We start from the raw sequence: 27,251 nt of genomic DNA on the forward strand, positions 1-27,251 counted from the left end.
ATGGAACTAATTCTTATTTGATTTTCGCTAAGAATAAGTTACCGACGTCGGAAAGTGCTGATAAGGAAAGCAGCTAAGTTTCTTGAACGTTTCTGTGTAAGTTGTAGATAGATCGAATTCAATTAAGTATGGTTGCTATAATCTTAGCGTGCATTTTAGTGTTTTTTTTTTGTCGTTATCTACTTTATTCAGTTTAGAATTTGCTAACTTACTACCTAAATGTTACCTACCTCCCTCAGTATAACGTGCAATAATCTTAAAACGTTCACAACAGCTTCAATAATAAACACAAACAGTGTGAGAATTAATTAACGGCAAGCCCTAACACTTGCGTCACTACTTTTATTGAACAGAATTCAATTTTATGCACCTCTGAACAAAGCATCGAATTATTTCGCAATATCATTCACACTTAGCGAGCTTTACGATTGCGAAGCTTTTCAATGCTGTTAATGCTTGAACAAACATGCAAAGATGTAAAGGGTACTACGCAATGTGTGGGGTGTTAAGCAAGAACTCATTAAGCTAAAGACAACATTGGTAGGAGCCCCTAATCTCTGCTAATGTTATACCAAGGGAAGGGTGATTTGCTACGCTTCAACACGATTGCGCATTTTGTTAAATTTGAGCCCGGGGACCAGTTGTAATGTGATTTTTTGCTGTTTTTTGGTTGATTTAACTGGCATATTTTTTATTGTAATTAATGTTTATAAACTGTGCTTTGATGCTTCAGTTTAAACAGGGGTTGATACAAACACGTGTTTTTGAAGTTCATCAAATCGTTCAAGTTTCATCTTTTTGTCTTCATTGCTCCTGTACGTTAGGCATAAAACTATAAACATGTTTACATAGTCACGTTTAGGTATGACAATCATGGTCAATTAGATATCAAAGTTGCATAAACAATAGGTACACCATATACTTACTACATAGACATACTGTGCTACCATTCGCCATCGCAAATAGGCGGGCGTCATGCAAACCGTGATATTTCAATACTACATAGGCATTAATTTCAATCGCTGTACGTTATATAAGCAATAATTATGTCTAAACAGATAAAACAAAATGAATTCGAAACATGCTCATTCAATTATGATGGCGAACATGCTCAGTTATAGTGATATCAGATATGACATCTGTTGCGTGTGGCAAGTCACAATGTTGTGACAGATCTTATCTGGCATGCATGTGGATGCATAGCCAAGGTTGGAACCAGTATTGGTGACCAATAACAATTGTAGAAGATTTTAATTGGATGAAGGGTGTTACTAAAATTCTTTCTATTCAAAAATCTCATCAGACATCATCACGGATTGTCGCGTCTACAACATAAATGAATCTCCATTACTGAATTGTAATAAAATAAAATAAAAAAACTAATCTAATTTCACCAATCCTTTCACTCCACTAAACATTTTATTCGACCCCAAAAAAAAATACAATTTACCCCAAAAAAAAACGGACCACAAAGCTACTAAAACAAACATAAAACTATTACCCACAACAAAGGCCGAATACCGCGCCATTCTTAACAAAAGTGCGTACAATACCTTCCTACAACGTAGTGGTTTGGAAAATGACGGGGCATTGTGTACCGATGTCGCGTTCAGTGTGCGCCCCGCTTTATGATCCCGCGGGAATTCATTGCGAAAACTCCGTGAATGGGAAATTTATTGAGCCTATAAAATGTGTGGGTGGGACTTTTTGATGTTCGGTTAGTTTTAGCGTTCGCGTTATGCGGTGATTTGGTCTCGTATTGAATTTATTAGAATCGTTTCAAGTTAAATCGTAAGGATATCTATACTAATATTATAAAGAGGAAGACTTTTTTTGTTTGGTTGTAATGGATAAACTCAAACAATACTGGACCGATTTTAAATATTCTTTTACCATTAGAAAGCTATATTATCTGCGAGTAACATAGGTTATATTTTAACCCGGTGCGGGCAGTAGCTCCCAAGGGACGCGGGTGAAACCGCGGGAAAACGGTTAGTTGATGAATAAAGTGAGACGAAACATGTACCTACTTATTTATATAATTAGAGCATGCCTTTCCTTACACCATTTTCGTAAAACAAAAAGCGATCGTTGACGTTGACATGACTTGTATGAGTCTAATGTCAAATTCCTATCGCTATCCACCGATACAATATTGGTACCCATCAGTCAATAACTCTGTCCTCTTTTTCATACAGTTGAGTTGTCACAAACAATTAGTAATGCTAAGGATCCCTCAATATATCCTCATCAAATTCCATCAAGTGTCGATGACCACCAATAAAAATCACTTTCTGATTTGCTCTTCAGCTGTGTAATATAGCACTTGGAGTCAATGTTCTGTAAAAAATAATATTTGTTCCGCCCATATGGCAAAGGGGACTGTTTATACAGCCAACAATGACACTCGGTGATTTTAATGCGCGCTTGTCATAAAAAAAGGTTTTATTTTTTGAAATATGGCGGTCATTCTGATGATGGCTCCTATCTAACTTAGGTATAACTTTAGTGTAATTATAATTGTCTTCTGCCTATAGAAGAGAATGTAACTTAAAGTAACTATCCATATTTTCGCTGTTATATTTCTAATATTAAAATTAAAATATTACAGCATTCTTGAATCGTATTAATACTTAAAATATGTTGTGACGTGTCCATAAATACTGAAAAATTCATGAGCGAAATTAAAACTGTATGAAAAATAAATAATTTGGGGAATATTTTATAATTACACATTATAATGACTATAATCATCTTACTTTCTATATTTATTAATACAGTCAGTTTAATGTCCAATTATTATCTCCCTATCCACAGTCGTTAATCGTTTTGCTGAAGTAATTTATTCGTGCATTCAAAACGGTTGATCTCAAAATATAGCACGTTAACAGATTGTTCGGAAATGTATCTGTAATCTAAATCTCGGATCAGTTATATCTCACTGAAACGATCTTTAGCTAACTATAGGGTTGACTCGTCAATTGCCAAGTTAGACTGTTATTCATTTCCTCTTAGTCGTGGTTAAAATATAATACTAGCCTCTCAAGTACGAGTGTGCGGGTCAGGCTAGAACCGATGTAACTTTTCTATGTTTCATTTCTAAAAAGGTACATATTGGACACCAAAGACTGAGGTAAAGAAAAATATCTTCCGTAAACCTGGACTTGAATGTTTGAATCGATAAATCCGCCTAGACCAATCGTTTTGATTAACACTGAAGCCTTCCCTGTATGAGAAATTGTTTCTACATTTTTTAATTCTCAGGTCAAAAGAAAAATTAGTTAGATCATGTATCTGTTTCCTTATAAAATAGTAGATTTATAGACACGATCCGCTACATTTACTTGTTATGTAAAAAAAAAAATTACATAATTTTCAGCGTGTTTACATCCCTACTGATCTCCGATCTCTGGCACATTGCTGCGTCTCCAAAGAGCCCATTTAATTAGCGTCAATCTATATTTAAATAACATCCAAACGCATCACTGTGGACGATGAGATTTTCACGATATGTAATGTTATTCTCGTTCATTACTCTTGTTCAAAGTAGAGATAGTTTATTTGTAATTATTTCTAATCTTCTTATCATGTTTGCAGAAGTTTTGATGACTTAAAAATTTGTGGGGTCAAAGTTAGTCAAATCTTTCTGACGGATTCTTAGGCAACATTTACGACGATTAGGTACTTCTAGGTATACATACATGGACATAAAAAAACATATGTTGGCCTAACATAGACAAATGCTCAAATTATTATCTCAATAAGTACCTATTTTTAGCCCGAGACGTTCATATACAGTAAGAATTTGATAATCTGTGCCGACGTTTCTTTTTCAGCGTTCATAACAACGGATTACTTACTTAACATCCTACATAATTTAGCAACATAAAGCATCTATCATATTTCAAAGAAATAACATTTTTTGTCCTAAAGTCCACAAATCAAGCTAACGGAGCGTTATTCCCGCCACTTACGAGCTGTCACTTGCTTCAGCAATAACAAATGTCACTAATGTCAGTGAAGGGACATTTTTCAGCAAGTCGCGACTCAAGTGTAATTACAGTTTAGACTGTTTTCGTTTCTTTGTTTCTTTATGTTTCTTGGTATAAATTGTGGGCGCTTGTTTATTGGCTGTTAGGGAAAATAAAAACGTGTTTATTTAGTTATGTTTTGAGTTGTTTGAAATCTTAATTTAAATTAAAAGTGACGTTTATTAGAATTGAAACGCCCAAATTACTTCTTCAAATGCTTGTGTCAAACCACAAATTAATCAGTAGCGTGACATCCAAAAACTGTTGAAAGCAAAAAGACTACTAAAATATATACCCCCAGTTCCCCGAACTATATAAGCCACAGTACATAAAATAAGCGCGGAATTCAGAGCACAGAGTATAAAACACGGGCGTTACGAATCACGTAAAATGACAGATGATATCTCTACGTTCCACGAGCTGAGATGCCGCCGTTTCAAAGCACCTGTAGAAGGAGCGGCCATACTCCCCGCAGTGTACCAGATAGAACGACGCTTGTCAATGACGCACATAAGAAAATACAAGTCAACCAACTACTGGAATGCGGTTTTACATAATACTGTGAAGTAAGCGGAACGGGAGCAATCGCAGCACCTGTTCCACGAACGGAAAAACTTACCTATTGGCTGATCAATGACATTTACCTATGTATTGTGTGAAGACTCAATGACAGTTCGAAATTCAAAATGATGTTTCTGGATTCGACTGTCGCTTTCAACTGTTTCATAGTTTGTATCTGTGAAAGTATGTTCCTAGGATTTATTGGCAATTCTTAATTCAAATGTGCGAATAGTTTCCAGAATTTTACGTTACATCAAGCAGATGTTTATTCGTTTAATTAAAATAACGTGTCTATGACTGTATTTATTTATTACCATATTGTGTTTTAAAGTTTAACAACCTATCAATAATTACCTACATACTTCAAAGAATAGACCGTTGAAGTTAATCGGGAAACGCACATCGATTACCTCTTTAGTTAGCTAACAAAACATTACTCATTGTATTATTGGGTACAACAATAAGGATGTACTACAGTCTATTAGTATCTACGTGTACTTCGAACACGCGCACAGTGTAACACATCGCCGTCAGGTGGACAAAAAGAATAGTTTTTACTATCACAACCGGTTGCAAGGTGTCGACAGTTGTCACGAGCCACGCTTAACAATCGTGGAACAAGAAAATACCTACGATACTCAGTTACGGAACAATTGTAACAAATACCGACGGCTAATGGATGTTTTATTAGACATTCTTGTTATAACGACGCGTCCACTACTTTGTGCTAATGGTTTTTTTATAGACGACTTTATAAAAGTTATAGGAAACCAATTATTGGTAAAGCTAAAACCATATCGAATTTTTCAGGTACTTTTCCAGGGTTTATACTTATGTAGTGGTTTTCGATTAAACAAATGAATGTAATGAACGACGCTTAACTTAAATAACAGCCACATTAATATTACGAATGCACGATTTGTAAATAAAATTGTATTTCCTTTCTTTCATATAATTACCCATTATTAGATAGTCGGTTTTTTACGTTACGACCAGCAATTAAGAGCGAAAAGAATAATTGTCTCGGAGGAATAATTCTACGTCATTTTGATGTTCAACAATGACAGCGCTCCTTGACTTTACTTTCCATTGTTTATGACCACAATCGGTTATGAAAGCAAACATCCGCGGGACGTAATTCGTAGTGTGTAGAGCGAACATACACTTAACTGTATCGACGTTAATTAAAGGGGTGCTCGACACCGTCTATGAGACAAGGGCAACAGGGTCTAAATCGAATCAATTTGTCAGTAAGTCAGTACAAAGGCTGCAGTACAAATGGGAGCAAAGTCTCCCTACAGCCGAAGTGACAATTATGACGTGGCAGGGCGTGTCCGCGACTGCGCCCTCTCTTCATTTGTCGAGCCATTTGCTCGCCGGAATGCGGTGTCATCAACGGCGAACGGAGCGTGAAATGGAAAACGCCCCTGTAGTGACAACCCACCCCCTTGCTACCCCCTCTATTGCCCTTAACGCGCGCTAACGAATTTTCACTTTGGCGTGAATTTTGTCCGCTTAAACCCGTCGGTCGATCCACTATGCGCTTGATATGTTCAAATAGGCGAGCCAAAGTTAACTGTTGATTACTTTAGTTTTAGTTTCAGCAAATAGAGTCGAGTAATGGCGGTCTGGGGGAGTCGATCGTTGCCTTACGCTGTTGTATCGAGGCTTCTACACAAAACTTATTTGAACATCGAATTGAAACGAGATTTTGTAGTCTTCATTTAGTAGATAGTAAAATTTAACTTTTGTTATTGTAAACTAGGTATTACAAGATTATAATTGAGTCATTTTAAGTAAAAATTATAAACAAAAATTTTAAGTAAAAGATTTTAATTATAAGCTATGGGACTTACTGACTATACATAGGTTTTTATAGACAAAGCTACATAAATATCTATTATAGCAAGCAATCAAATCAAACGCAAAGAAAACATAAACAGCAGCTAATGTTGAAAAAACATGGATAAAACAAACGCAATTTACAACAATTCTCTTCACGGGACTGGCAAGTAATTGTAACAAATTACCAGCGTGGGCCGCGGCTCTCAACTCGATCCCGTGTTATCCGCTCAAATTGTCACCCTAATCCCGGGATTCGCACTATTTGTTTGCTAAAGGGATCCCGGGCAGCGCGGACGGAACGTGACTTACATGTAATCACGTGGCCACGGACGCTCAAATAAATGGAGTTATCTTTCAAACGGTTTCACACGAGATATTTGTGTGTTTGTAGCTGATTTTTATAGTTTAAATAAAAGCTTATACTTAGATACAAAAAGACACTTATTCAGCATTACATCTTGTCTCTACATTATATCTAAAACAAGTACAGAACTTTATTCTTGACATTCCGAACTCACTGACACATGAAGTCTAGTTCGAACTCATTCGAAAACAAAACACACTCACCTATTTTGCATTGATCCGTCGTTGCTTAGTGACAGTCGATCAATTTGTCAATAGCCTGACACAAATCGATTGCAACCCGATTGGAACAGCCCAGTAACTGGACTCGGAATCGCTAGCTTGACAAATGATTGTAAAGGGTCGCGTGTTGTCGCTTTAAATGCTTGTTTTAGAACGAGATAATGTATGGACTTTACAACTACATATTGTGTGAAGTCCCATTTAGTTTTCAAGTCTTGACGGTTCGGAATTGACCCTAAATGAGGTTTTGGTAAAGAAACTACGAAGTTATGTAATTGGAGATTCATATTGTTATTCAGATTCAATTTCATTTAATTGCAGCTATAGAAACTTAAAGATGTTGTAATATGTCTTGTCGTTTAACGAGTGCTTTTAGTCTGAAGGTTAAAGAGTAATTTGCGGAGATATTCAGCCCTCATACATAAGTTTACATGACATTCATTCAAAGTCAAAACAGAAAGGGACCAGCCACAAAAACAATTCGACTCTAAAGAAAAACTGACTTACATCGGTACTCCCTAGTGTTGCGCCATCCGGGACTCGGCTATAAATCCCGGGAGGAAATAAATCTAATTCGGCGTCGACGTTTAAATTGTCGGCCAACAATTGTTCCCGGTTTCCCGTTGTTCCCGTGTCGGTGCGGAAACCAATAGGCGCCGTTTGTTTTATTCGCCAAAGCGTTATTTGAGGGATTATTTATTTGCGGTGGAATTTGGACAAATTGAAATTAAGGATTTAGGCGTTACGATTTATGCGTGCTGGTTTATAAGAAATGTTAGTGCGTAAAAGTACCTTAGTGCCTATGGTTACGTTCTACGTGCGAACTAACTGACTCTACTGAAGTCTACTGGCTGATTCATTAGCTTATGAAATATCAGTTATATAGCCTGAAAGCTTTTCAGAAATAACAGGCTCAAGCTTTCTGCGAATACTTACATTGAAATATGTTTCATATTTCAAGTCTGATTCCTCTTTAGCAAAACAGCAGCAATACTCAACAAATTGAATTAGAATTTAATTTAATAACGATAGTCAAAATGTCTGCTACATTTTTCAACATGAAAAATTAATAGCTGTATTCCGTTTCTTGACGTTGTTAGTAAAACAGAAGTTATTTGTTTCCCCATTACTTGAACAAACGTGACTTCAGCTATGTTTAATGTGGCGATGCACTGCACACGTCGCAATATGTCTCAATTAGTGACGCACACTGCGACAAATGTGTTCGCGGGGGGACAAAATTGATGCCATCAAAAAAATCTTGCTTATACCTCACACTGTATGTTTTAAAGGTTAATGAACTACGCTCAAATTGGTTTAGGGCAATTAGGAAAATTCTGCCAAAAATACTAAGTAAATGGAGTTTTTTTATATACTTTTTGTGTCGTCAAACGTTGGGAAAAATGTCAACCAAATGTCAAATGCCAAGATCACATTAACCACTTGAACATCGATCATTGACGCCACAAAATGCCACACAGAATATACGAAATCGCATCTTTTTTTCTATTTTTAAACTACGTCAAGTACAAAAATGGCACGATTTTTACGAAAAGAAATGGCATTTCCATAAATACGTCAAACAGACGTATTAAAGTGGATATTTCGAGTTTTAACTGATGAAATATCCAGATTCTGTCTACCCTCTGCTGGATTTAGTGTCGTGAATTAAGATGTATGAGCTTTGCGGTCGACAGAATTTATTTGTGTCCGTAAGTCAAAGGTGTAAAGTTGAAATTCGTGTGGCAGTTAGTTGTGACGTGTAGCTCTTCCGTGGTTTTGTGTGAATGCAATGCCGCTAATATATCTGTCAGTGGGGTGTTTTGTTGTAGGTTTTAGTGTCGAACATATGGCAGTGATTTGTTTGGACCGCACACAAATATTCTGTTTTATTATTGTTATTGGCCGCCGAAATGTTTGTAATACATTTTTAAAGTGTCACTTCATTTGAAACTCGTAAAACTATTAGGAGGAGATTTCATTGTCAACATTCCGGTCGTTATGAATTACACTGCGGCGAGAGCTGCCAGGAAATGTACTGAATGTTGTTTTAAACGATTGATGTTAGGGCTCATTAAAATGATAGATGGCACTAGTATAATTTGATTTACTTTATTATTAAATATCCACTGAAAATTATGAAGAGCGGCACCAAAGGCGCTCTATGTCAAATAATTAATTGCAACAGTTACAAAGTCTTCAGTCTCTACAGAACAAGAAAAAAACCTGACAAATAACGGTCTTAATAGCTCCAAATCACATCATTTATCAAACTAGATCTCCCTTGCAACGCCCCAAAAATTATTACCAGCACACAACGATTCATCCGTATCGCACTATTAAAAGATCATCTCTTACAGTCTATAAATATCGTGTTGTTGGAGCTCCCACAGCAATATGTCTTTATTCCGTCTAATAACAATTTAGGCAATTATGTGACAAAAGGAAGTGTTTTCGTCGAAGGCATTTCTCTCGGAGGGCGAAGTTCCCGGGGGGCACCGCATTATTGCCTCGTCGTGATTTATACGCAATACGCTACCGGTTTTTGGTAACCTCTTTCTTTTATTCCTTTTTCTTTCTTTTATGAAGTGAATTCGCGCGTTTGTGTCTGTATGGCCGGTAATTGAATTCTGCTGATTACATTATTATGGTCATGTTGGAAGATATCATTAACGGTAACAGTTATGTAATGTATTGTTATAAAATCCATTAAGATTTATGAAGTACTTTGTCAAACTCAACTTTTTTTAAACCTTACTTTAAAGACCTCCACGTAAAGGGCTTAGGACTTCAAAGATATACTTGACAATTATTACACGGTTTCTTATAAAAAAATTGCATAGCCACGCAATAAAATAAACCCAATTCAAACGCAATCCGATTACGCATTGGGACAAACAAATAGAAAACCCAATAGTACATCTTACATAACAGATTACAGCTTTAGGTAATTGCGATTATTTTTCCGGATCGCAAGTCGCAAAGTGTGTCCCGAACAAAGCGGTGTCGCGCAACTTACAAATTGTTGTTAAACTCGATTTATGTCCGACTGAGACCGCGGCGCGCCCACTGTGCGCTGTGGGAAAGACAAATGTCTCCTCAGATTGTATCCAGTGAACCTAATGCGAACGTTTGTTGCGTAACAAAATAGTAGCACTTTGATATTATAATGGCGTTAAAATTTCTAGTGAAGAGATGAAAGCGTATCTCCTTTGTTAGAAGAAAGATGCTGTTAAGCTCATCTTTGATTAGTGTACTGTAGATAAGCAACATCCTAGGTTTAGTACTGAAGTTGTAGACAGAACACGAAAAATGTTAAAGACTTTTCTCGAAAGAATTCAACAGTAATTAAGTGGAAATAAATCCTAAATACAACACGAGTTTTGAATATTTTATGACATAGATATTAATCATAATTAAAACATAAGTTATTATCTAACTGCTAAGTTAAAGACAAAGACTAATTAACAATATTTACACAGACTTAATAGCAAATATTTTAGCTAATTGATTTGACAATTAATATAAACTGTTATTTAGTTGAAATAAAACAAAGACTAGCTGTTAATTATGTATAATTAAATACATTGTGTATTATTGACCTGTTAATTTTCGGCTATAAAAGTCGATGCCTAAATAAAATTGTAGTATTTATTTTAGCTTTGTATTCTTGTGGTCAATCAGTTAATTATTGAAGTGATTTATGAAGACATTTACCTAGTTCCTTTTTGTGAAGTTACATAATTTAAATGAAGATAACGTCAAAACACAATCTCTCTACAAGAAACTACGGAAGAATCGGTTATTTATTACCTAAACTCCACAGTGAAGGGCTTATTACACTTTATTAAAAGTAGCCTAATTAGGTTTGTTTAATTATATCAATTAATCGCATTGCATCATTTAGACGACTGAATTTAGTAAAGTCTAACAAGCCCCTAAGGCAATGTATGCTGAAAATGAACCGAAACTTAATTTTTACAAAAAAAAATTCAATTAGTACTGTCACGTGCACCAAAACACTTCAAAATACTTGATGCACAGTGGTTAAACGCAGCCATCTTTCGGACAAAAAATAAAAACAGTAAATATAAAATAAAGGACGGCAATAAACTCAAGTGGCTTCTCAATGGGATTCAAACGGTTTGTTTTGACTACCCTTACTCTGAAGAGATGTATTAAAAAACGTTATCAGTCTACTGAAACTTCAAAGTCTTGCGACCAAGTCACTCAAGTATATTAGAGACGATTTCATTTGTACAACGAGCTCAATTGATTTCTATTTATGATAACATTGCGTTTTGTAATAAAATATCGATATTTAATACTTGCAAAATCAATTAAAATACCGTTGTTAAAATTCTTAGCGAATTGCATTTTATATTGTGTAGCTTAAAATTAATGTCTAAGAATTCATTATTAATAATCCACAAATCTATCAAGTTTAACCAGTAATTTTATTTAAGTTATGCCTTTTTAATAGTCGTTTAACCCTAAGGAATATAACTGTCTGTGAGTCACAGAACATAATACCATACAGTATATCGCAGGTCCCAGGGTTTTGCCATAATTTCCATGCAAAATATAGTCAACAGCTTCAATTTAAATAATCATTTAAGTACACATATTATCGTCTATTGTACGAAGATTCAAAGTATTGTAAATGCAGCACAACAGCGTGAAGATAGGAATCTTAATGGTACATAAACTGCAATGTACATTTAACCACGCATGTATTTATTTATTTTTGATTAGGTACGCAACGTGGCCTCGAAACCCGTCGCTCGCGTTAAATGCTAAACGACTGCTCCGTACTGCCAATCTGAGTAACAAATTAATGTGACAAGGGCGAACATAAGTGCAGCACACATCACGATTCAATCCGTAATTACGTATTTATTAATGTTTTTTGCAGTCACTTCATAAGTTTTCAAACGTTGCCGACTGTCCGAAAAAATATGTATTGTATTTTTTGTTTAGCACAGACAACTTAATTACTAAGTACATCTCTATTATGTAGACGGAAGCATGAATAACGAGAGAGTATTTAAATAAAGCACATAGATTCATTTTAGTAATGTTGCTGGCAAGCCGCTTCTTGGGTAAAGACGCCGATCCGATAAACATCGGTCGTTACGCAGTCACGGAGTATGCACTAACTGCCGGAATACACCACGCGTGCAACGTTTTTGTCCACAACGCCGCCTTTTTGTACCACTGGGCTTTCTTTCAAATTCGAAATTAGAATCCGTGCTGGTATGCGTACCACGGACAATTAATAAGCGCCTATGATTTGTGTGGCTGAAAACATTCGATAATTGATTTTGTCTTTGCGTTGGTATTTTGGCGCCATCTTTGATAGGTTTTTAGTCTGTTATTTTTTTTTTATTGGTCAATATTTGTTTTCTATATAAAATTGCCGTGAAACTGATATGATAATTGCAATAATTTGCAAGAGTTTATAAAAATACTTTGAATTTTATGGCCATTTAATTTGACGCTTTGGAAAATTGGAAAAAGGATAGCTGATTCTAGAATGTTTTATTGAAAACATACCAATCAATTATAGTTAAGAGTTAGACAATAAGCATGTTAATAAAGCAAGGAGGTTATTACCTATGATCCATAGATTAATTTCTGTAAATTCCTAAGTATCATAGACACTAATAGCTGTGAACACCGCCAACGCGCCAAAGACAATGTCTTGTAATTTATGCCATACTAATTGCTACTAATGAGACATTGTGGCATTGTGGCGTGGGCCAGACAACCTTTAAGTCCGGAGCGTTTGTCACACGACGATATTAACCATTAATTAATTAAAGTAATTTAATGGTCGGTAATGATCGAGTAGATATATCGTGCACGTTTTTATGACTCGTTTTGTTTGTTGTGAAGCAGAACGAAGTAAGTAACTAGCAATTTTATTTTACTGACGTTTTTTTTGTGAAAAATAATATTATATTCGTGAGAAATTTCTGATTTTGGGCCTTTATGCAGTGTGCCCAGCTACTGCAGTTATGTTCAATTCGAAATGGAATTGGCAAAACGATTTCTAAATTTAGAAATCCCGTTGCAACAAAAAATCATGCGGACTCTAAAGTGAGTGACTTCTGTTGACCATTTCCCAGCGGTTTACCGAAGCTTACCGATATCTTACAAAATAAACTATGACTGCAAACAGAGTTGTAATTTGAACACGATTTTTATTGTAAAAACCGATTTGATTTTTTCATAGTAATCTGGTGACCAACGGGCCGTGAAACCAGAAGGTGTTTCGTGTTGCGGCCAGCACCCAAATGTTCAGGCCGTGTGAAAAGCACCCGTGAGAATGTGGTCGAAGTACAATTGTTTTATTAGATTAAGCCTCTTCTTCAATCCATCAATATTTACCAATTTCCTCCAACAATGTTGACTACCAATATTTTTGGTTCAAAAAAGAGCAGTCATTTATTTCCAATCCCTTGATTTAGATTTATCACCTAAACTACCAGAATGGATGGTTAAAATAAATTATTTAAACACATAAAGGCAATACAGAATCTCATTGAAATTATAACTATGATGCAACCCTGGTTTCTAATGGCTATTTATTACATCGATTCGCGTATCGATATCATAATGCATGCGCATTGAAATCGTGCCAGATTTACATTTACGCATCATCCCACGACCACGAAGACTGTTCAATTAAAACGAATGAAATCATCCGAAAAATAGTATTTTTATTATTTTTACATTCAATTCTGGTCGCCAAATACGCAAAAAAACTCAATCATGGAAAGAATTCGAATATTATTTTGACATGGATTCCGAGAAGCGACCGCAACAAACCGAATCGGCTGTGATCGTTTCGATTCGATTCGACCGCAGCTCACTCGTTTGTCAAATTGGCAGTTGCCGCTTTTTTATTTTTGCCTCACAATTTTGTCTGATATGAAAGAAAACTTTTTGACACTGCTAATTCACATAATTTGCAAAATCTTCAAAAAATTCAACCATCTTCTTTGATCTTCACTCTCATCATTAAGATTAATATGAAGCTATTACCACTACGTATCACCGCTTTACTCATTCAAACACAACTAATTTTGTATCCAAAAAAATCGTCTTAACCGGATACTTATCCCTAATTAAGAAACAAAAACATCGTTTATATGTCACGCGCCATTTTGCGGCGGCAACACTAAAGTAGTTTACGTTACAAGTTTCAGCAGTCGGCTGAAATAGGCCGTGGTAAGAACTCACCCGTTAAGCTGGATCCCCTTTGTGCCATGTTTTGATAATGACCGTATTCTGACGTTTTTTAAAACTGAAACTAAGTGACACATGTTGGAACTATAGTTAGAATTTTGAAAGACTTTGTTAGTCATGTTGACAGCGCTTAGCTGTGTATAACAACATTTAAATGAGTGCCTGTTAGTCATAGCTTCAAAATTCATAATAATTTTACAGAGTGAATCGCGTAATCTACGCATGTAATTGTTTAATAGAAAACAATGATTATATCACAGCAATTAAACAATAATTGAAGGAATCGAATGGCACTTAATTAAATAACAATTATGAGTGACAAGAACTTTAAGCTACACGCGACAAGACATTTGATAACACACGCAATTGTTTCGAAACTTGTAAATACGGTAGTGATTTAAACTTTTTGTCCACGCATATTAGCAACACATAACATTATTATCATATAACAATTTGTTAGTCAACGCTAATCACGTTGAAGTCACAGCATTTTCAAATTAACATGATTGTTCAAAACAAAAACGCGGTAACCGAAAAAAAATGTTTTTATAAAACAATATAAAATAACAGTCATTAAAGCGAGCACGTTCATTCGTATTCATGCAATCAAACCACTTCGTAATTTTTCTTTATTTCTATTTTTTGGTAGCTTGATACCCGGTGATTATGCATAGTTCCCGTAATTACATTTTCGAATGCATTTTGCATATTAATCGGGTAAAAGGATATTATCGAGTAATCTATTCTATAATATCCTTTTACCCGATTAATCTATTTATATTATTTTGGGGAAATTACCTTTATTTGTAAATGTTGTTATCGATTATAAATAATTATCTTTCCCAGGCGTATATTACTTTTCCCCCCAGTAGGCACCATGATTGTAAATAGTGCAAGAGGTGATTTTATTCGTTACTTCAGTTTAAAATAGAACCCAACTAACTAATGAAAAGTTCTAGAAAATAATTAAAACGTTCATAATTTACTACTCCGACATGTTTGTTTTAACAATGTAATCATAACTCTTGCTTGTAACAGGTTTTGCAAAATCACTTTTCCCAGTACGCAGCCTGTGCTTGTCAAAAAGTAAAATAAAATAGCATGTAGGGACTACCTACATTATTGGCAATTGTGTAAAGTCTTATGCACGTTGAAAATCTGATTATTGTCTTGACCTTTTCCAAACGGCTACTTGTAAATCACACGGAAATTATCTAATTAAATCAAAAGTGGCAAATTTTGCAGAGATTCAATCAGAACAAGCAAATTCAATTAATAAATATAAATTTATATTAATAACATAATACTAAACTGTTACCTAATCGGTAATTGTTTTCAAATCGTTTTAAAAATAAATCGATAAAAAGGACGATCCTTTAATCAATCGATAGAAAAAATCGATGCAGCATACGTAGAACCTTATTTCGCTACGCTTTTTTCGCATGTAACTCGGAATGAGCGTGCGATCTAAGAAAAAGAGCCTCTTTTGTGTCTCAGATGCCGAATAACAAGGTGTACGACGGAAAAAACTAAACAGGACATTCAATTTGTGATCGTTAAGGAGCTGTCCAGTGCTATTGTTCAAATATCACGATTTGTACGCCTTTAAGACCGACATTGTTTACGTCGAGCAAGTGCCACGAGCACTGATTGAAAAATTATCGACCAAAAAAAAATTATAGCTAGTCTTGTCTTTCAAGTGGACTCACCAAGCAAGGTCCAGAATATTTCTTAAGAAAATCGGATACCAAGAAAACTCCCAGCTCATTTAAGTTCAACGTACCAAGTGTGACGATTCTTACTGACGTAATATGACGGTAGCCAATTAATTGGCGTAAAAACCATTGATCTATCGTAACGAGTCGATAACTACGCCATTCACGCCATTCTCCGGCTAGTTGCACCCAAACCGTTGCCACTTAACCCTAGTTCGATGCAAAACAAAAGAGACCTTTAAATAGGGTATTACGTGCGTATCGATCCGCTCAGAACTCGCAACTCCATTGATTATGACGATACTATAGACTATAGATTCTTTGGTAGGTATACATTGAACGCTCACTCAACTTTTTTGTGGAATCCCCTTTTTACAAGAAGCAATGGATATTACGTGAATGTTTGTATCAGTTATTTTAAAAATGTTTTATAAAGAGAAAAGGGTCAGATTGTTGCCCCTCACACACAAGACCCTACGTGATGTTATTGATGAATTAATTAAGTACGTAAAGCAACATCCATGACAAAATAAAACGATCGAGGAAGTCTCGATTCTCTCCAGCTTTTGAAGCTGCGTCGGAATTAAGATTCAACTTAATTCTGATAAATGATGCGGTCGGATTGTCTTGCGACCTTGCGATTTCAAGAGCTTTATTCCTTTTCATGTTTTTATGAACAGTTTTAGAATTAAAAGACCTGCAACTAATTAATTTTATTGCAGTTTTTGTTGCGATATTTTTAAACGAATTCGTCTTAATTGGTTCTTGTGTGATCCATTTATCGTTTGATAAGCTTGTCATAACAAATCATATAACTATGTTAATTTATAGTTTTAATAACAAAATTGATGAATCACTACTTTAGGCCTCATACTATATTTACTTACCCGGTTTTGACGCACAGCAGTAGGTCACATGCCTGCCGCAGCCTGCCATCTCTCATTTCTTTCCTTATTCACTATCGCTTTAGGTTGTTTAATATTTCAATTCATAGGGCTTTTAGTATGAAATAATTAAATACCTACGAAGCTTCTAATAAAACAGTACCTACTAAGCGATGAAAAACTCCAATAGATGCATATAATTCTGAAATGTGTCCTCTTAAAATATCTGTTTTTTTTTTTTTCAAAAAGCCAGAATTTCGTAAATCTTATAATCCATTACACCGAGTGACACTACAGTCAGGTGTTTCTCCCGTGACTGATTTTCAGTTTTTTGTTCACTCTTTAACGATGTCTCGGGGTCGGCTGTTTTTTCGCACTTTGTCCGTTTGATTCTCATGTAATTGGGGTCCGAATTCGCTAAGGATACGATTAGGCGATGATTAATACAACCGACGATCTTTAGTGAGGTAACCACGGATGTTAAACTGGAGGATTTTACGTTTTTGAGAAGTATTTAGTGTTAATGTAGGTATGAAACCTTGATCGTTCATTTACTCATTAGCAAGGGTACAGATTTCGTTGATTTTATTAGTTCATTAGGAGTGGGTGCGCAAATTAACTGACATTGCAAAAAAAATCGGATGCGTTTAGATTGGTGAAAAATTAAGCCAGTTTAGTTCAGGGATTAGGTACTCGTCTTAACTATGAAGGGTATTTTTTATTCTATTTAAGACTATTAACAGTTCGCAACAAATCATCCACAAGACAAATGACAGCCGCAAGTTTTGCGTCATAAAAATAAAGCTCTTTGTAATTTTGGCTAATGACACGTGACGGTGGCTGAATGCAACTGACGTTTGATAAATGCGAGGGATTTATTTATTTAATTATTTAGTTATCTGCAACTCCATGCATCTCATGTCCTGTTCTCTCCATACTAATTGATCCCTTTGATGTATCGCGTTCTATTTTCAAAAAGTCTTGCCGAACTCTTTTTTTTTCTAAATAAATATTTATGACATAAAAGAACACTGATCATGTTTTGTACGTAATAGATAAAAAAGGTCTTATTAAACACAAGTTATAAATCGCATATAATTAATTTCCTGGTGGTAGGTATTTGACAACTTGTTTTGAGCTTATTTTAATTAAACATTCCATAAAAACTTGATAAAAGATCCGAGTATTGATACTTCGGTGAATTAAAAGAGATTTTTCTAAATTGAATGCAATCTTGGCTTTGCTAATTAATGTGAGATTTTAATTCAAATTGACAAGGCACACAAAGAGAGAAATATAAAGATGTTATCAAAAGAAACTTCGTAAAGACCGAGCGAAGTGGAGGAGAAGAAGCAGGAAAGCGGACCCCGGGCCCGGAAGGGCAACCGGGACAACGCTAGGATGATGATGATGATGATCAAAAGAAACTTCGTGGAAAAAACAAGTAGCTGTTTTATAAAAAAGCGCCGTAATTTGCCAGTTTAAGACGGACATAATTTAAATATTTTAGCAATGTTACATGACTCATTTCCACATCCTTCAACACTGAAAGATTAATCATCAAATTGAGTAAAAATGACGAATGCCTCAAGCTTTACTTCCAAACCAACTTTACTTAACGTTAAAAATATTCATAAAATTTTCTTTTAGCATGTGGTCAATATAATTGGGCATTAACTTCAATGTAGGGGATCTCAATAAATCCGACAATGCATAGGCAGTTTTACTTAACGACGCACATAATATGTAAAGGTTATTGCAGATTTTTATTAATATCTGTGGTAAACCGCGTAAAAGCCCGCGCAAAACTCCGAGGAGGTCGCGTTTGGTATTCAGACTTTTTAATGACCATAAACAATCTAATTCGTTTTGTCGCGCGTTTAGTATCACTGATTGATTTTTCTTGATGGTGGCATAGGTATTGCTAGAGTAGATTGTCAAACAGTAAGAACCAATTTGGTTTTAACTATTGAACGAACGTTTATGTTATTTGGGCACTTCACAGAGTATTGTTTTTAAAATAAGTAGAACGCATAATCATAAACCGAAGCAAAACTAAAAACATTAACAAGTCAATTTCAAAAAACTAATTACGCAGTGTGCAATTTGAGCACAGATAATACAAAATGTGCCGGATGTAAAGATAGCGCGATTGTTGTGTCTTCATTTCCTTTACGATTATTGCCAGAGCAATAAATAGAAAATTGTATTGTAACGGCCGTGGAATATGTTTGCAACACTATGACTGACTGAACTTAGCAATGGGTTCTCATATTGACACAAAATGTTGCCTTCGGAAATTAGTTTTCCCGTTACTTTTAATTACGACAAGCAATTTTCTAAAATTTGGCATCATGAATTGGAAAAACTTTTATGATCAGTTTCCCAGGAAAAGATGTACTTAACCTTCTTACACATTATAGGGTACAGAATTGTGATTAATTTAATTACACCAAAGAAAACGAATAAATAAGTCCATCTCACACAACAATCATAAAAGATTGAATCTAGTCTGTGGCGGTCTTCATTTGTTAAATCCACTCAATAATTGATACAGCAATATCAATTTATTTGTCCATTATATCCTGCACCGATTACCAATGCATTAATACTAAGTCATCTAAGACTAATAGTATAAACATGTTGTGTTATGGTACTAATATACATTTGCAGAATAGTTCCATTTGATTGTTTTTTCATCATTATAAAGCGGTATTACTGGGCCCGTATATGATTGTCTGCTCGTTAAATTGTAACGATACCTGGGTGTGTTTTATAGTGTTTTTACGACGGCCCACTAACATTTTAGCGCTGCGGGCCTTTTATGGCTCTGTCATAGACTCTAGAGTTTTAGTGCCTGATAACGAGTTGAGGGTTATCTGTGAACGACACAACTTTTACTTCTAAGCTTTTTTAGAACCTGATTTCTGTCACACTTACCACGGATTGCAATAACTGATCCATTCTTTTTTATGAAACAGGAGATTGAGTTTTGACACTAGGTTCATATACTTTTATGTCTTTCAATCTGCTATCGAAAAACAACTAATGGATCGGTTATTGTAATCCGTAGATAGAGAATGAAGGCTGTATGTAAAGTGATAAGGGAGAATTTACTAGAATTAAATCGTATGAATAGTAATGGGAAATAAATCTGAATAAAACATTAACGTAGAAGCGATATTCAACCTCTTAATCGGATAGATATGCAATGCTAATAAGGATTAGCGTTACAATAAGCATTTCTTGAAACTGTTTATGTGGCAGTCATTTTATAACTTCTAGACATGCATTTAGTCGAATAACACCGACCTAAGAGAAAGGCACTTCGTTAAAAAACATATGGAAATTCGACTAATCAACAAACGAGTTTTGAATATTTCGACGAACGCAACGTTTTTTCCTTTTAATACCTTGTCAATTGGCCACTTACTAAATTCTTTTTTACACATAGTTAATAACTTAATAACCGTAACTAATTCGTTGATTTTTGTTACAGATGGTCAGTCGAATCACCTGAATCTGTTCAACTCGAGGCCGCAGCCCAAGAAGAAACGAAAATCCCGAACAGCCTTCACCAACCACCAGATCTTCGAGCTGGAGAAACGGTTTCTCTATCAGAAGTACCTCTCGCCCGCAGACAGAGATGAGATCGCCAGCTCTCTAGGTCTCTCCAACGCGCAAGTCATCACTTGGTTCCAAAACAGACGAGCAAAGCTCAAACGAGATATGGAGGAACTAAAAAAAGATGTAGAAAGTGCTAAAGTGTTATCAGCTCACAAAAGTTTTCTTGAAAACGTGACTGATTTGGGCATTCTGAAGAAGAAGGCTATGAGCATAGGAGCCAGCGAGGAGGCGGCCACGAACCTTGTAGTGAACGCGTCCAAATGAAACGAGGCCTCGCGCGCGATCCCCAGTGATGTCACCTACGATCGGCGCGTGATCGACTATTGAATCGAATAGTCGAATCGACTAAAGTGACTCTGTGTTAAAATCGAATTCAACACGAACTTTTCAAATGACTTTTGAATGTTTTTATCTCCACTATTAATAGTATTTCGTAAAGTACATCACTATTTAATACGTCTGTAAATAGTATTAGTTGACCGTAGTGTATTGTTGTACAAACTTATGAAGCTTCGTTCGAAATAAATGTGATAGTTGATTTTATTATTTAAGTACTTAATATTTTATAGAGATATTGCTAAATTATTTATTTTTGTTGGACTATTAACTGGCTCGTAGAACAACAATTTTATTGTGTAGAGTAGCGAACCAGTGAATAGTTTTTCGAGCATGTAGATACTGAAATGTGAACTTTCCATTAAATGTGCAATAATTATAATAAAATTACATCATCTATGAGCCAGTTATAACGTCTAGCCTACGTTACTATTGTACATATTAATGTAAAGGTAGTTTGTTTAGTAATTAAAACTTAAACGGTAGTTTTATAATCTTAAAGAAAGTGCGGAGTTAATGAAGTGTATAGTACCTACCTATCTTATCTAATTTTTAATTAGTAAATGTAATTACTAATTTTAAATTAGTTTAAATTGTGGATTTCTACTAATTAACTACCGGCAATAGTGAAAGAATATTAATGGTAATGACTAAGTAATTTCATATGATTTTAACATCATTACGTGCAAAATAATGACGGCGCTCGTAAAAATTACTATGATTTTAAAACGCAAGCAATGTAGCTAATTATTTTCAAGTTTTACAATTTTATACGCATTGTGTAAATAACTCATTATTAGTATGTTAAATCACTAATTGAATGAATTGGCAACATTTGTAACTTTTCAATAAATAATAGAAAAATATTACAAAATAAGTCTTATCGTTTGACGGAACTTGGAGTCAAAATTTTAAATAGAAATAGAAATCAGTCTGTATACTCTTTTAGTACTTACCTAAAATTAATAAAGTATTCTTGCCAGATTAATATTTTCATATCATCATTGTAAACTTGAATTATTTTGTAATTAATAACTGACGACACTCTTTTGTAATTACCTTCTATATTACAACCCTTATTTATCTTTGGAACAATTCTCTTTAATTGTTAGTTTATTAAAACTATTGAGATCAATTCTACAAATCGGAAACTCTTTTTATCTTTAATCGATTTAAAAATAATCGACTAGTAACGTGATTCTGTTAGGCGACATCACTATCACTATTTGATTTTCAAAATGGTGGATTATTTTCTAGAAGTCTATGGAATTGGTCTGATAGTTTTTTCTCGTTCCTACTACTATAACTTACAGCTACTTAAAGATGTAACGTTTTTACATTAGGCACAATCCGTGCTTCGATAACTATGTGAATATTACTTAGTGTAAATAAACATTATGTGTTCTAATGTGCTTTGTTTCTATTTATTTTCCTACCTAAAATTGTTATTTTTAAGCACCCAAAGACCTCTCTTTCTGTGCATCTATATGCATCGAAAGTGTCAGACTTCTAATGGCTGTCCCCTTATGTGCTTTCTAGAGTCTTTTTATTCTAGGACTACCTAAATAGGTACCTATCTAAACCATTCGAACAGTCCCGCACAATTTAGTTATACAACCTACTGTTTCAATGACTTATGGATGTTGTATCACAGAAATTACATAAATATAGGTAGGTATGTATAATGCATAATACAGAACAAGAGAATGTTTCACAAAACAAAAGACTATCAAATCTGAAAACTGATCATCCAATTGCATATTACATGCACATACTGCTTGCTTCAAGACTCCTTTTACTTTTACAAACTTATTTTCAATCAGAGGATTACTTATGTACAGCTCAAAGAAACATTCAAAGAGCCGCCGTAAGCTACAATAGACCATATTTTAGAATAAAATCAGACAAGTTCTATTAATTTTCCTGAAGACCGAGAAATAAATGTCTCATATTTTGCGCGGAGGAGATAATTTGATTGCCTCTTGTAATATTTCTTGCCTACATATTATATGATCATTGATCTCGCCTGTGTAGAATATTTCTTCAGGTCCTGTGTATTCCCATATGCTATGTCTACTAGACCATCGGTAAATAACCAGCCAAAAACATGTTCATCTATTTTGGAAGTAGACAAGACATACTTACAAACTTTTTGCATATACATGTGATAGATGAAATACATACAGCGAAAATATGCTTTGAAAAAGAATTTACTTGAGTTTAACAACACACGTGGCTGAAAGAATATCCCACAGTCGTCTCATCCTCAATCTATGAAATTAAATACGAAGAAACACAATTCCTACAAATCTGATTCAAATGTAGTTAGCGTAGGTGGACAAACAATTGATGAATTCCAAACAAGGCGGCCATCTTTGTACCATGTTAGTTTTTTACCCAAAATTGGCGAATCAGGAAATTCCAAAGACTCATCGATTAAGAGAATCATTAGTCGTTTTTCAAAAAACGTGGAAGGTTTTTTGTTTGTTTATTTAGTGGAACGGAGAGTAAACTATTACCTAATCAGAAATATGCCATGGAACAACGGATCTAACGCACACAAGTTCTCATGTGTTCGCGCAATCGATTCGGCACGACTAAGACTTGAGACATGGCTTCCAGTGGAAGATATGATATGTTTGCTGCTTACAACCTGAATGTGGTCCTATCTCGTGTAAGTTGTTCTTAATTTCAACAACAATAGGCAGCTGTTTAAAGGCATTATAAAGTGAAGTAGGTATAGATAAGTAGCTTTGGTCTGAACCAACATTTCTTCAATTGTATTTCACAAAGAAGATGAAAAACTTTGACAAAGCATAGTTACGAGATAGAGATATAATCTGGTTACAAGAAAGTAAATATGGAAAAATATATTCTGCTGTAATTGCATCGATAGCATCTATTGCATTTGTGGTACGTCCACGTCCTTCTTCTTTTTAGAGAAGCCCTTCATGCCCTTCAAGCTTTTCCCGTAAAACGGTTATCTTCATCTGGATGTGGACATGCAATATGCATGTGTAAAAACGCTAAAATAACCTTATAATAATTCTTCCCTTTTGTAAAAACATTTCTCATTTCATATCTCCGCTATTCACTCGCCTCTCTTTCACTGGACGCTACACTTGCAGTTTCAGCGATTCTCCAAGCTCAGTGTTTGTTGACGTCGCGTGCCGAACGCAGATCAGCTTGGAATACAACACCGGAATATTGTAGGATAATGTATTTGATTGACGTACATATGTAATATGACGTATGTATTTAATAAATGATGATGGACTAGTGTCAATGGCTTTTTATTAGGAGAAATTTTTGGCAAGATTATCGCGTAAGAGTCAAATCTTGAACAGTCAGTATCAAAAGAAGCTTTATGACATCTTAACTTTGACATGGCAAAATACAGACTAAAACAAAACAGACTTTAACAGAAGAATCATGATTGTAATTTATAATACAATCCTGAAGTATAGTCATGTCGTTTTGATCGATTTATTTGATTGAATCTTACTTTAGCTTCAATCAGTTTCTGTAACAGGATCCTCTGATTCAATATTCAAATTCGAAAAACCGAATGGCTACAAATGTAAACTAATCCTAACAGCCGTTGTCAAATTACACTAACGTTCCAAACTTAAATTGTTAAAACTGTGCGAGAATTTGTTACGGACCAAAGTTTGTTAAGCATTAATTGGTCGCCCACAAGCTGTAATCACCAGTATAACTTGAACCACGACCACTGAACACTTCCTAGACTCCAGAGGTCATTTTAAATTGGTTCCTACGTTAGCACGCACGCCGGTTTCGGTCACATTTCAAATATTAATTCGTGGTTGTTAATACGTTAACTATGGTCACTATTCTTGCACAAGCGTCATGTGATGAACCGTAAACAATAAATAATTGCTTAAATACCGTCTAAAACCCACACCAAAATGTTTTATAACTATGGTACTCAATTTCCATAACTATTCTTAGTTTTCGTTCAGCTAAAATATGTTTTTTTATGAATGCGATTGAATCTCTTGTCGGTTTGGTTACTAAGCTTTAGCTGTATCTATAACTTAGTTAATAATGAAGTGTATGTGTGAAGATTAACATTGATTACCTGATAGGAGATTTTGTGAAACTCTAACCAATTGTTAACTTCCTTCTGGAAACAGCGAAACCACTAATTCCTCACAATCTCTGTAAAAATTGAAATATCATAACGAAATTACATCACAATAAAAAATGTACAACAAAGATATTGTATGTAAAATAATTAACTCAAAACACACTTACTATAAAGAAATAAAGTAATAACACATCCATGAGCTGTTAATTTATGTTGGCTATTGTGTCGTAATTAATACCGCGCCGCCTTTTATTGATTTCGCGGGCTGCACTCAAAAACTCAAAACTGCGGCTTTCGGCCTCTTTGTTCGAAATTTAATACTAGAGGAAGTGAAGCATATTTGGAATACCAGTTTGTTTTTTGAAAATAAATTGAAGGAGAAACGGGATAGCTCAATAAAAAATACATTAAATTATTGTCAAAATATTAAACTTTAATAATGAGAACAATCAAATATAAAAAATACCAGATATATTATCAAAATGCCTATCAAACTAAAAATACTCCAAAAACGTGATTTGACTTAGGGTGCAGATAATTTGGAATATAGTATTCCAAATTATATTCATTTTTTTTTCTTTGAAAATTACTAACACTTTTTCTTAGAAAATAATAGAATTCTAATATTTTTATAGTCATTGGCTCTTTACAAAAAAAGAAACTTTTACAAAAAAATAAAACCGACTCCCAAAAAAACTGAAAAGCAAAAAACCACGGTATTCCAAATTAACAACACACCAACCTAACTTAAAATTGCATGTCAAATTTTTAATTCTAGAAATATTCACAAAATCATAGTAATATCTTAAACTACAAGGTCACGCCGCAATTAAAATAATTACAATGAAGATTTAGAGTATTACAGCAAATGATTACCACTGATTGCATTCTTACCGAAAAAGTTTTCAAATCAGGCGTTTCGTTCGCTGGGGGCTGGTAGCCGAAATGTCAAGATGGCGTCCTGTTTTTAATGCTGTATGGCTTTGTGTATCGTTTGACGTTATGTTTACGGCATAAAAACTCAGATGGCGTTTATATATATTTAGATATCGAAGTATTCCAAGTTACCTGCAGTATTCCAAATATGCTGCAGTTCCTCTATAATTTTTGAGGTCAACGCGCGTGATGGCGGGGTGTAATGTTGCTTTGTAAAATGTGACCAATTTAAATACACCCTCGGGCGTCGTTGCTCTTCTTGAGTCATCTTTTCAAAGTCCAAAGTCAAAAGGCGGGAAGGGCCAATTTAAACTGGTAATCTTATAACAGTTGTTGATTTCGAATGTTGCATTCGAAATTCAAAATAATTACCGCGCACAATCATAGGATGTTATTACGCAGCATTTGTTTTTGGAACCCTAATGAAAGGTGCCAGCATTGTTTGGTTAATGTGTTGCCAGACTAATTATTATTTTAAGTGGCAAGTAAAAATGTTATTCCTTAATGTAACGTTTGCCATATTTCTTTTATTGATGCTATAATTACGTTAGCAAACTAAAGACGACATTTTTAAACGTGTATAATTTTTCTTTTCGCCACACCGTTTATTTGATAGTTGTTGCACGAGTCCGTAATTTAGAAATAATAGTTTCTATAATGAAACGTCAATTTAATTATAATTAAAACGTCATTATTATTAATTTGAACAGCACGCGCCGCCTAAGGCGTTGACAGTTGTGAGTTTTTTAATGGACCCCACCCACAAACTAGACTGATATTCTCGGAGTTAACAGAAAATAAACATAAAGTACTGGCTGCTGTCACATTTCAATAAAGTGTAAAATGTCCTTTTAAGAGCATGAATAGACGGGCAGGTTTTATTTAGGATACTGATGACAAATGCAAGCGATACTTAATATCTTTTATATTTATTGCAAATGCAGTTAGTAATTAGCGGTTTTACACTTCATCACATATGTTTGTTGATCACAGCTTGCCTGGTACAAATACGTCGCATCTTCGAGGAAATATATTCTTCTCTTAATGAGGATTAAGGAACGTGAATATATAGAGGAAGGCAATGACCGAAGAAACGATTGATGGATTAAGTAAAAGACGGCAGACAGAAGTATGGAAAAAGAAGACCACAAAAAAAATGGGATATGACCTTCTTTTTCTTTTGATTTGTAATGGAAGTCTTAGTATAGATCAATAAAGCTACAATAAAACAAAAATAGATATTTTATTTACGTCATCAAATAATAAAAAGTAACCTTTAAATGTTTTTGAAAATACAGGAAATCATTTACTTTGAAAAGTTTAATTTCTAACCATGTCACAACGTCTGTTGGCAATAAACAATTTT

At 34.7% G+C, this 27,251-nt stretch overlaps 1 protein-coding gene across 1 annotated transcript in view; it reads left to right on the forward strand.

Annotated features, from left to right (window-relative positions):
* Positions 1–22,246, forward strand: part of LOC110373609 (transcription factor LBX1) — a 55,003-nt gene extending 32,757 nt beyond the window's left edge. The window contains exon 2 of the mRNA XM_021330924.3: positions 20,375–22,246. Within this exon, the coding sequence (XP_021186599.1) occupies positions 20,375–20,766 (392 nt within the window). The 3' untranslated portion in view covers positions 20,767–22,246. The remainder of the gene's footprint in view (positions 1–20,374) is intronic.
* The last annotated feature ends 5,005 nt before the right edge of the window (positions 22,247–27,251 follow it).

The sequence above is a fragment of the Helicoverpa armigera genome, chromosome 21 (genome assembly GCF_030705265.1).
Source record: "Helicoverpa armigera isolate CAAS_96S chromosome 21, ASM3070526v1, whole genome shotgun sequence".
NCBI lineage: Eukaryota > Metazoa > Arthropoda > Insecta > Lepidoptera > Noctuidae > Helicoverpa > Helicoverpa armigera.